At 44.6% G+C, this 12,047-nt stretch overlaps 1 protein-coding gene across 7 annotated transcripts in view; it reads left to right on the forward strand.

Moving 5' to 3' along the window:
• nbas (NBAS subunit of NRZ tethering complex) overlaps nt 1-12,047 on the forward strand; it is a 131,481-nt gene that overhangs the window by 43,118 nt on the left and 76,316 nt on the right. For all 7 annotated transcript variants that reach the window (XM_054761776.1, XM_054761778.1, XM_054761775.1 and 4 more), the window contains 8 exons: nt 1,053-1,238; nt 2,892-3,065; nt 4,539-4,672; nt 9,908-9,970; nt 10,087-10,209; nt 10,306-10,408; nt 10,904-10,981; nt 11,057-11,211. In XM_054761776.1, the coding sequence (XP_054617751.1) occupies nt 1,053-1,238; nt 2,892-3,065; nt 4,539-4,672; nt 9,908-9,970; nt 10,087-10,209; nt 10,306-10,408; nt 10,904-10,981; nt 11,057-11,211 (1,016 nt within the window). The remainder of the gene's footprint in view (nt 1-1,052; nt 1,239-2,891; nt 3,066-4,538; nt 4,673-9,907; nt 9,971-10,086; nt 10,210-10,305; nt 10,409-10,903; nt 10,982-11,056; nt 11,212-12,047) is intronic.

Here is a 12,047-nt window from a genome sequence, read left to right on the forward strand (position 1 = left end):
TTTCTGCAAACTCGCAATATTGCGAGGGATGGCTGTATATGATTTATTGATTGATTGATTGATTTTTTTTTTACCCCAATGTCAAGGGAACATCCTTGGAAAAATGCCCACCCATTAAAAAGACAAAATGACGTACAGACAAAAGCGTTTTGAAACATTTCAACAATTTTCTTCATTTCTAATGAAAAGAAAAATGGTTTAGTTTGGTTTAGATATTGAATTCATATTTTCAGGTATAATTCCGGTTGATGTATGGAAACGCACAGGAAGTTCGGCACAGGCATTTATTTACCCTGAGAGTTGTGCACGTACAGTACTAACCGATTTACAAGCAGTTGGGTGGATATTGTTCATGTATTTCAATACATGACATTGGGAAATCAACTTGAGTTCAATTCCATCAATGAAATCATTGTATTGAAGTTCAACTTCCATGCCAGCAACCACCTTGTCTTGGAGATAAAAGTGGACAGTATGTGCAGTAACAAAGAGTTGTGCTGCAGGCCAAAGCCAAAGAAAAAGACCAGAGAAATGATGAAAAAGTGTGTCCAATGAAAGTAAAAACAGCTGTTGGCTTCCAAGTTGAGGCAGAAAGAAGAGAAAGGAGTTAGTGTACGGGGCGGAGAATGAGGAAGGAGGAATGAGAAGGAGGCTAGGTGGTGATGAAGGAGTGTTTTTAACATCTGCCGTGTCTCTGGAGATCTTTTAACATCAGTAGACTTCTCCTCCTGTTGGCAGCAATCATTTATTCATCCATCTCCAAGCCCTGGCAAGCGGAGCTGGGAGGTAAAGACTAAAGCGTCTGCTGTTGGCCCATCAGCCGCCATCCACAGGTGGCAGTTTAGATGGGGCGGGGCGGGGCGGGGCGGGCGTGCTGCCAGCGCATTGTTGACCCGTCACGTATTGACTGGATGTATTGACTTCTTGATGGGATCTTATTGATCATGGATACAGGATGTCTCACTCTTTCTTTCTCTCCTGTTATTGTTCAGTGACCAAAGAGGACGTATTAGCGGCCGCTGACAGTCTTTTTCTTTCGTGGCGTCCGGCAGGTGGACTGCGCCCTGTCCCTGGTGCGCCTCGGGATGGAGCGCGACATCCCCGGCCTGGAGCTCCTGTGCGACGACCTGGTCACCCTGGAAACCGTGATCTACGAGACGCTCTGTGAACGCAACCTGACGCTTTCTGATTTGCAGCGGATGGGCGACATCGACAAGCTCCGGCTCCTCATGAAAAATGTAAGTTGGCACGCTAGGCAACCGCACGTGTTGCTGTGTTGGTGTTTCTCCTGTCATATAGATGATCTTTGACGAGCAAAGCTCTCCTGTCATATAGATGATCTTTGACGAGCAACCTCTCCTGTCATGTAGATGATCTTTGACTAGCAAGCTCTCCTGTCATGTAGATGATCTTTGACTAGCAAGCTCTCCTGTCATATAGATGATCTTTGACTAGCAAGCTCTCCTGTCATATAGATGATCTTTGACTGGTGTTTTTGCAGTAGTTGCTTAGAAACAGCAGTGTTTGTGTCATATTATAGAGGATCTTTGACTAGTGTTTGTGTCATAGAGGCTTTATATGAGCGGAGTAGGCGTATTTGACAACCCTTTTTGTAAAACAGCACAACAGTCCAAATATAGAGGATCTTTGACAAGTGTTTTTGTGGTAGATGCTTAAAAATAACAGAGCGGTCCTGTCATATAGAGGATCCGTTTTTGCAGTAGGTCTTTAAAAACAGCACAGCAGTCCAGATTATACATGATCCGTGACATCTGAGTGGTCACGTAGAGCAGTGGTCCCCAACCTTTTTTCACCCACGGACCGGCCTGTGTTCCCACAAATCTCCTGCGGACCGGGGGGTCGTACATTATCGAGATCTAATTTATCTTATTTATTATGTATTGTGTAAAACTAAGACATGAACAACATCACATTAAAAGCATCGCTGTTTGACGTGTGTGGTAAAAGGCAGTGTGCTAGCATGAATATTGATGAATATTAATGGATTAGCACTCAATAAGTCATCCAAACTTACCTTTATGCATTCCCACATAGTATCAGCATTTGACACCAAATATGAGGTGAAAGAAAATGCTAAAAATACAGCAGCAGTCGAGAGAAAGTTAGCACACGCACAATGGACCTGCGTCAAGTGAGACGGATGTAACAGAGCGAATCCGGCCACTTTTCAAAATAAAACATCATGACATCGTGGCCCGGGGGTTGGGGATCACTGATGTAGAAGATCTTTGACTGTTGATTTTGCAGTAGGCCCTGAAAGACAGCAGAGCTCTCCTGTCATATAGAGGATCTTTGACTTGTGATTCTGCAGTAGATGCTTAAAAACAGCAGGGCGCGTGTGATACGTAGAGGATGTTCATACAGTATATTGTTGTGTTTGAATGGTTTCGGAGTATTCTGGCCAGTATTTCTGTGCAGTAAAATGTGAAGGACTGGCAGAGCGTGGTTCATGTGCATTGGTGTTCAAAATGCGGACACATTCAGTCTTATTTAATGCTCATTCCGTACTCTTTTTCCTTTTAATTTGCCCACAAATAAAAGGCTGGTGAGTGGGCTCCAGTGTCCTTGGAGTCCATTATAGCCAGTGCCTGCTAATACTGCTGCTCATGCCGGCTTCAACCAGCGAGGACTGCACGGGCAGACAGCCAGCAAATGTTGTTTACTGCACTGACACATGCTGCTTGACTCCCCCTTGGGGAATCGTGTGTGTGTGTTCACCCAACTGGCGTCATTGAAACCACCCCTTTCCCTTATCCTTGATAAGAGCGAGAGCAACAAAGTGAACCATCCATATGCGTTGTACATCCAAATGTGAATTTGAAAGTAGCGTTTAAAAGCGTGTGTGTGTCGCTAAATACTTGCGCCACCAGTCCAGCAGGGAGCGCTACGTGAAAGATGCCTTCCAGTGGATGGTGCCCTTCCTGCACCGCTGTGAGCGACAGGAGGAGGGCGCTGCCAAATGTCTGCTCAGAGACTACTTGGTCAGCCTGGCCCGGCGGGACCTCACCTTTCCTCTCATCATCTTCCAGCACTCCAAACCTGATGTGAGCGTCATCTCATCACACACACACACACACACACACACACACACACACACCAGCTTGGGTTTGAAATATCAAATGAATTGATTAGGAATGAGATAAGTGAGTAGATTGCTGGTTCTCAACTGGTGGGTCGGGGCGCGGAGCCGTTCTGGGTGGGTGGCATACAGCAAGCCAAAAAATGACATTAAAATATGTAATCTGACTACAAGTGAAATATCTCATTTTGGGCTCTTTTTGATCTTTCATTTGGATTTAGGAAAGATTTGTGCGCATGTTATCATGTGCTTCCTCATTTCCTTCACATTGTGTGTTCATCTTTCTCAAGAGGACAAGGACACTTGCTTGGTTTGACTTCAATAAATGGAGGGGGGGGGGGGGGGGGAATAAAAAATAAATAAATGAAGGAATAAATAAATATATAAAAAATACTTAAAAGTGTAAAAAGTAATACAAATAAATAAATATCAATAAAAATGACTAAAATACAAATGTAAAAAATGAAACCAATAAAAATGAGTTACATAAAAGTGTAAAAAATCTAAAATAAAAAATGGCTGAAATAAAAGTATAAAAAAAATATACAAATAAATATATAGAGTTAGTGTAAAAATAAATAAAAATAAAGTGGCTAAAATAAAAGTGAAAAAAGTAATACAAGTAAATAAAATAAAAATGACTAAAAAGTGTAAAAGAAACACAACTACAGTAAATATAAATGTGTTAAATAAGCACCATTTATTGGTATTATTTCTTTATACTTTGAAGTCATTTTTATTTATTTGTATGATAAAAAAGTGTCAGAAAATAATACAAATAAATAAAAATGACTTAAAAGTATAAAGAAATCATACAAATAAATAAAAAAAATAAAAATGACTTAAATAAAAAATAAAAATGACTTAAATAAAAGTGGGTCGCGATTGGAAAATGTGGGTCCCAATTTGTTAATAATATATTTTGTGGTACAAACTAAGTGTTGTTACTTTTTGTAAATTAAATATTTTTTGGGAAAAATCCATCAAACCTGAGTGTTATTGTTTTTGTAAGTAGAAGATTAACATTAAAAAATGAAAATTAGCTAGTATTTTGACCCAAAAAGACAAGTAACGACAAGTCTAGCGACTTTTTACTGGTTCTTATCGGACACTTTGGGAGACTCTAACATGAAAGCAAGCTCCTCTCAACAAGCAGCAGGTCCTGCTGTGGGCCCCCTTTCCCATCTAAATGCATTCACTGGTAGCTCCGTCTTGCTTGTGACATAAAAAAGCACAAAAATAAATGTTAGTTTTTTGTTTATTCATTTATTATAGTTTTTATTTTCAATTTTCTCACTCAGTTTTTGTTCCCATAAAAAGTACGTGCACATGCGTCGCGATGAAGTCATCTAGAGCCCGCCCCAGCGGTCAAATCAATAAAAATCTATCAATGTGATTTTTATAAAGAACCTATAGTCTAAATCATCATGCCCTCCAGTGTCAGCAGAAGGTGATGGGGGACCCTGACCAGCTGATGGGGTTGGCTCTGGAGAGCATCTACAGCAGCGAGAGAGACGACCAACTCAGCCTCTGCTACGACATCCTGGAGTGTCTCCCACAGAGAGGCTTTGGGTAACATGATGAGTGTTTATCACAATAGTTGGCCAGCAAGGCCTTCTTTGTTCTCTGCTGTGATTGAATCCTGCTCCTTTCTCCATCTATACGCTACGCTCTTCTGCTTGAGCTCCCCTGTGAGACCGAGTGGTTATGTGCTGCATTTTAAGGAGACGGAGCCATGACAAAAAAAAAGTTCATAAAACGGGCCATTGGTGCGCCGGAGTGGATTAAATGTCTTATTCTTTTTTTAAGATAGATGATCTCCCTGGTGTGCACCTTAATTGGAAAATAGAATTACTGGCAAGGAGTCCTTCGGTGTTCCTCTCACCATGAAAGCAACTGGCATCTTGTATCATGCAGACACTACTTGAAAAGTCTTTAAAGTTGCCCCAAAGTGGAAATGCAGTTGAGTTATTCTGCCCAACACAGCATGGCAGACCTGCCTACTAAGTTACATCACGTGGTCACGCCTTCTCCATAGCTAATACAGTAGTGCCTTGGTTAACGTCATTCATCCCTTCCACAAGGGCCGACTCAAACCAAAACGGACTCTAACCAAAGCACATTTTTTCAAAATGAAAAAATGATTCTGCTGCAACCACAGTTTGCTCAAATGTATATCAACATTCTGGAAGCAATAAATGTGTACCTTGCCGTTGAACAGGATCGTTGTAATGTTTTGACATGAAGTTGTATAACATCCCCATCAGCAGTGTAGTACATCAACAGAGACCCCAACCCCCACCCCACCACTTGGTCCCGTGAGGAAAGTTCTGGTCGGATTTCGGTGATGAGGAACATAGTGTAGTTCCGGTTAGTTGCTGTGGCCACTTAAGTAAGGAGTTTGGCTCTCCAGAAGTAAATGGAGTAGTGTCGTACCATTGAAATGTTGCCCTTCATAAATAAAAGACAAATCATCATCATAGAAATGATTGAACTATACTGCTCAAAAAAAATACAGGAACACTTCAAAAGAGTCAACATTTGCATCACAAAAATGCCACCTTGAAAAAAATCAGACCCCACAATCACTGGCCGTTACTTTCTTTCCTGTTGCCCATCCATTGTTGTGTATGTATCTCCAGCCACAGCGGATGGAGATGAAGGGGTCTTCATCCGAGCATGCAAACCAGGACAAGAGTATTTACAAAGTATTTTCCTCCACTTTCTCTCACTTTTAGTGGTTTTGAAGCAGTGACCTTTTCATACTGTGGTGTACTTTGAAGCTGCTGACCGGCCCGTGCCTAAAGTGTGTCTTTGTTTACCTCCTGGAGGAGCATCATTGGAAGAGATACTGTACTAAAAATGCATGTGGTGTACTGACATTTGGGATATACTGTGTACAGTAATTGTATTTTCATAGTTAGAGCATAGAGCGTACGTTGTGTTGCCAACCTCCGTCTTGCGCCGACAAGGGACACACTTTAAAACTGGTCTGTGAAAGCTCAGTGGCTTCAGTTGGACATGTTGACACAGACTACACCAATCCATGCCCTTATCAGGCCGAGTGCTCTTCCACTTGGCTCGCATCTTTCTTTACACGCTTGGCCTGGCTGTCACTGGCGCTGGCGGCAGTTAGCTAGTTAGTTAGTTAGGTAGGTAGCTAGCTTCTGGTCTTCAGACTCCAAATGTGACATTTAAGCAATACAGCTAGTTTTGAAGTGGATATCACGTTCATGGGGTACGTACTAACTTTTTTAAGTGTCACTGGACAATTTGGCAGTCTTTTTGTCGTGATACTAATGAGGTGTGGTCATGATGTGTTTAATGAATATAAAGCCTCATGATGGCGATACTGCTACACCTTTGCTCATCTTGAGTAGCTCATCAAAGGGTCAAAGAATATTTGTTTCAGCTCTTTTCATTAGAAGTGTTGAATTCAGACATGATGCCTTTATGTGATGACAAATGAGCATCAACTAGCACAAAGAGTGTTTTTCATGGAGATGTGCTTGGTAAATAGAGTAGTGTCGTACCATTGAAATGTTGCCCGTCATAAATAAAAGACAAATCATCATCATAGAAATGATTGAACTATACTGGTCAAAAAAAATAGAGGAACACTTCAAAAATACATCAGATCTAAACTGGGGGAAAAATGATGTTGAATATCTTTTCTGATAATAAGTGGGTGATGTATTAGTAACAAAATGATGCCACATCATTTGATAGAAATGAAAATGATCACCCTATAGAGGGGGGAAATCAAAGACACCCCAAAAATGAAAGTGAAAAAATCATGCAGCACACTGGTCCATTTTGCTAAAATGTCATTGTAGCAACTCAAAAATGATTCTCAGTAGTTTGTGTGGCCCCCACGTGCTTGTACGCATGCCTGACAACGTGGGGGCATGCTACTAATGAGACTACGGATGGTGTCTGGGGGATCTCCTCCCAGATCTGGACCAGGGCGTCCATGAGCTCCTGGACAGTCTGAGGAGCGACCTGGCGACGCTGGATGGACCTAAACATAATGTCCCAGAGGTGTTCTATTGGGTTTCGGTCAGGTGAACGTGGGGGCCAGTCCATGGTATCAATTCCTTCATCCTCCAGGAACTACCTGCATACACTAGCCACATGAGGTCGGGCATTGTCGTGGACCAGGAGGAACCCAGGTCCCACTGTACCAGCGTAGGTTCTGACAATGGGTCCAAGGATTTCATCCCGATACCTAATAGCAGTCAGGGTGCCGTTATCTGACCTGTAGAGGTCTGTGCGTCCTTCCAGGGATATGCCTCCCCAGACCATCACTAACCCACCACCAAACCGGTCATGCTGAATGATGTTGCAGGCAGCATAACGTTCTCCACGGCATCTCCAGACCCTTTCACGTCTGTCGCATGTGCTCAGGTTGAACTTGCTCTCATCAGGGAAGAGCACAGGGCACCAGTGGTGTAGTTGCCAATTCTGGTGGTCTATGGCAAATGCCAATCGAGCTCTACGGTGCTGGGCAGTGAGCACAGGGCCCACCACAGGACGTCGGGCCCTCAGGCCACCCTCATGGAGCCTGTTTCTGATTGTTTGGTCAGAAACATTCACACCAGTGGCCTGCTGGAGGTCATTTTGTAGGGCTCTGGCAGTGCTCATCCTGTTCCTCCTCATTTTCATTTTTATCAAATGATGTGGAATCATTTTGTTACTAATACATCACCCGCTTATTATCAGGAAAGATATCCAAGATCATTGGATACAATCCATACAATCCATCAGACACAATCCAGGTCAAAAAATAATATCTTTAATTTAGTTGAGCAGGAACCAAGTAACAAAGGAATAGCAAAAAGTTCTGTGTCCAAACCAAAATGAAACAAACCTAACAGAAATAAAGGCAAAAAAAAACTATCCGCCCAAATGTTTATTTTTGAATAATGACCTATTTGCCACGGGCCCTTGGAACACCACTCATCATACATACATTGAGAAATGTACACTCAATCCACGTGATTGGTATCGGTGTGGGCCGACGTCACTCTTGGGTGATTGGTATGGGACCCCGATGGGAGCTTCCCTAATTGCACAAAATGCACCCAATGTTTCCTATGTGGGCTTAGGCAACATGATGTGTAACATCCAATCACACGTCCAAATGAGTCTAATCTGCTCATGAGCATCCTTTTTTTACATTCCAAACGACACAAGTCATTTCTTCTTGCTCATCATTTAGCCTAGCAGATGAGCTCGTTAGTGCGCCTTTTTCGTTTTTTTTGACAGCGCCAAAAGTTGAGCTCCATTTTTCATCATTTAGCATGAAAGAATGAGCCTGATGGAGGGCTGGGGGCAAAGGAATGAAAATGCATTCCGGAAAGATGCCAAGTGAGAAATGAAGGTGATGTGAAGGTGGAACAAGCCGTGTGGAGGGGCGGGAAAAAAAGATGATCTGAGGAATTGATTGCTGAGGTTGAGATGCTCGGTTTGTGTGAGCAAACCACACACACACCCACACACACACACACACACTTGCTGGGGGTTGTTCCACTCTGGGGTCACCCCTCCTGTGAGGGACAGCCTGACCCAGAATTGTCAAAGCATCGTGTGGCTCTTATTTTTAGGATAACCTTGCAGTAGTGGGCCAAACGCACGCACTCATTTTTCCACTTGACAGTATTTGCTTCTCCTGCTGAACCGCTGCACACAAACCACACCCCCTTTTCTGACAAATACACCACACTGATGCTATTAAGTGGTCCTTACATCCTGACGTACGTGTTACCACACGCACACGCGCCGCAGTTTTTAGGAAATGTGTTGGGCGTGGCCAGCACGTAGAAGAAGTAGAGCATCAGAGGGGTTGCGAGTGTGGGGTACTTATGGAGCAAGTGATTGGTGACACCCACGTGCTTGCCGCTCACCCTCCGTCGCTGGCTTTTAGATGGTGAGTGCGGCGTGCCACTCGTGTGCTAGGTACGTTTCATGTAAGGCTGTCGTACGTTTCACAAGATGGGCGTACCGGCTTCCTATGGCTATCGTGACGGGGAGAACCAGAGTGTACGGCTGGAGGAGTCGCCCGCCACCGGAGGAGCCGCTGCCGTGGCCGGGCAATGTGCACAAAGTGCTTTTAAACTTGCGACACACACACGCTCCTCCCCTGCCTTGCCTTTGCCACCTGGCTGCGAGCACGCACAAAATCATTTGCATCCCAGTTTTTTTCCTACGGGCTTTGCGTGCCTGTCTGCGGGTTTGCGTGGTTTGCGGGTTTGCGTGTCTCTTGCAATTTTCCCCGTTTTTGCATGTAGGAGAACATAGGAGCACGCAGGACCATGTATGACCACATAGGAGCACGCAGGACCACATATGAGCACGCAGGACCACATACGAGCACGTAGGACCACATAGGAGCACGCAGGACCACGTAGGAGCACATACAAGCACGTAGGACCACGTAGGACCACATACGAGCACGTTGGACCACATAGGACCACATACGAGCACGTAGGACCACATACGAGCACGCTGGAGCACATAGGACCACGTAGGAGCACACAGGACCACGTAGGACCACATAGGAGCACGCAGGACCACGTAGGACCACATATGAGCACGTAGGACCACATAGGAGCACGTAGGACCACATATGAGCATGCAGGACCACGTAGGAGCACGTACGTGGGGATGTAAGGCCCACTTTAGTCAAAGCACTAAGTAAGATGGGCTTGCTTGCATGACTACCAAAGCATTTTCACCACTGCTCATAGGGAGCGCCACAAATATTATTTAACACAAGCGTGTGTGTGTGTTTGTGTTTTCCTGCAGGCCTGAAACGGACGTCACCTCTTCCCTGCATGATCAGGTGGACAAACTTGAGAAACACCTCAGGTAAAGAAGCCACAGTAGTTTCTTCTTCCACAGCCCCGTCCAGGCCTGAAGAATGAGAATCATGATGTCTGGTCGAAAGGGAATCTTTGGGTTTCTATGTGGCTGTGTGGTTACAGTGTGGCAGAGGTCCTGGAGAAACACGGCCTCCAGAAGCCCATCTCATACGTGAGGAACAGTCAGAACAGCGAAGAGGAAGCCCACCAGCTCATGATCAAACTGTGTCGCCACACGGGACGCAAGTAAGCTCGTACACACGCATGCACTTGAACATAACACTGATATAATACACATAATTAAGTGTACTGTATTTACTGTATGGATGCTTGGTGGTTCAGGAACCCCCCAGTGGGGGAGACGGTGTGGAGAGGTCTGCTGCAGGACCTGCTGGACATGCAGCAGAACGTCTACAGATGTTTAAAAGTGGAGACATGCCACCAGGTAAAAATAAGAAGTTAAAATAATGTAAACAAGAACATAAGCCAGGGGGGCCAAAGTACAGCCCGGGGACCATTTTTAGCATGCGGCTGTTTTTTTATAAGCCCATGCCACATTCTGAAAATATCATTTAACAAGAAAATGAAAAAACAGCAAAAGTGGAAAAATCTGCAGTAATTTGACAAAACAGGTGAAAATATAAATAAAAAGTCATAATCCCACGAGAAGAAAATTGATGAAGATCATTAAAGAAGAGAGTTGAAATATTTGGAACAAAAATAAAAAAATGTGGAAAAGAGTGAAGCCTGTTCATTTTAGTACGTGACCTCCGAATGGGAAGGCCTAAACTTGCATTCATCATTTTTAAAATTCCTTAATTGTTGAGTAAATGAAGGATTTTGCATCCCAAGCAAGGCAGCAGTGCTTTGTGGTGCGCCTTTGAGCAAATGAAATGAAAGAAGTGACGTGACGTGACTCCTTCCGTCATGCTTGTTGCAGATCTTTGTTGAGTCCCTGCTGTGCTCCAGCCGGCTGGAGAACGTGCGCCTGGCCGGACAGCTGATGCACTGCTCCCAGGTACCTTCATGCCATGCATTTCACCTGAGTGCGTATTTAAAACACTCGTATTGACTCGTCTATCTGCTGTTCCAGGTCAGCCAGGACGTCCCCGTCAGCCTGTCCTTACGTGGCAAGAGCTTCGCCATGAAGGTGGCCTACGACAGCAGCGTGGAGCTGGTGCTGGCCGCCGCTAGAGAATACTTCAACTCCTCCACCACGCTGATGGACTCCTGCATGAGTCTGGCCAGGTAAAGAACCACAGCCAATGCATGCTAACGACCGAGCTCCAGCATGCAGAGCGTTTGAATGAGCTCTCAGAGGAGTGAGCTGTCTTAACCTTAGCGTGTGTTCTGGATGGGGAAGTAGGCCAGTAATTGGGTCATTTATTCATTTATAGCAACGAATATACATGCGCCCCTTGACACACTGTCAAAACCAGGGATGCTCCGATCAGGGTTTTATGCTGCCGATTCCGACGGCGGTGAACTTGAAACTCTTCTGATGGGTGCTGTTGGCCAGGGTGCCGTGTAAGGGGGGAAAAGTTCAGACTGACTGCCACGCCCAATAAGTCATGATTAAAAAATGAACTAACTAACTAGTTAGCTCCCTAGCTTGCTCTGCTAGCGGTGGCCGTCTGTTATGTCCCTGCAGTGATCCCGTAGATGTAAACAAAGAGTGTCAGGCTGCGGTCACACTGTATATTCTGATGCACAATTCAGATTTTTGGTTAAAAAATGTGCCTTGTAACGCAAAGCGTCCGGGAAGTGACGTGCATGCGCGAAAGCACGACGTCACACGCATTTACAGCAGTGTGTGCGACCCTCTGCGCATTTGTGGCAATTTCAAGGATTTTGTGCAACGGGAGTCAATATTTTCTTAAGGAGCACGGAGCGTGTGTGTGGCAGGAACCGTCAGCCGCTTCACTGACGCTTTTTAAAAAGAATTTTTGGATGACGAGAAGAGCTTTTGCCTACATGGGTGAGTCTGGGTAAGCACGGCATTTGACGTCTTCCCATGATAGGTGGGATACACGCCACCTGACCGTTCATATTGTAGGTGCATCGCATGCATATCCCATTCATAT

Source organism: Dunckerocampus dactyliophorus, chromosome 19, assembly GCF_027744805.1.
Source record: "Dunckerocampus dactyliophorus isolate RoL2022-P2 chromosome 19, RoL_Ddac_1.1, whole genome shotgun sequence".
Taxonomy (NCBI): domain Eukaryota; kingdom Metazoa; phylum Chordata; class Actinopteri; order Syngnathiformes; family Syngnathidae; genus Dunckerocampus; species Dunckerocampus dactyliophorus.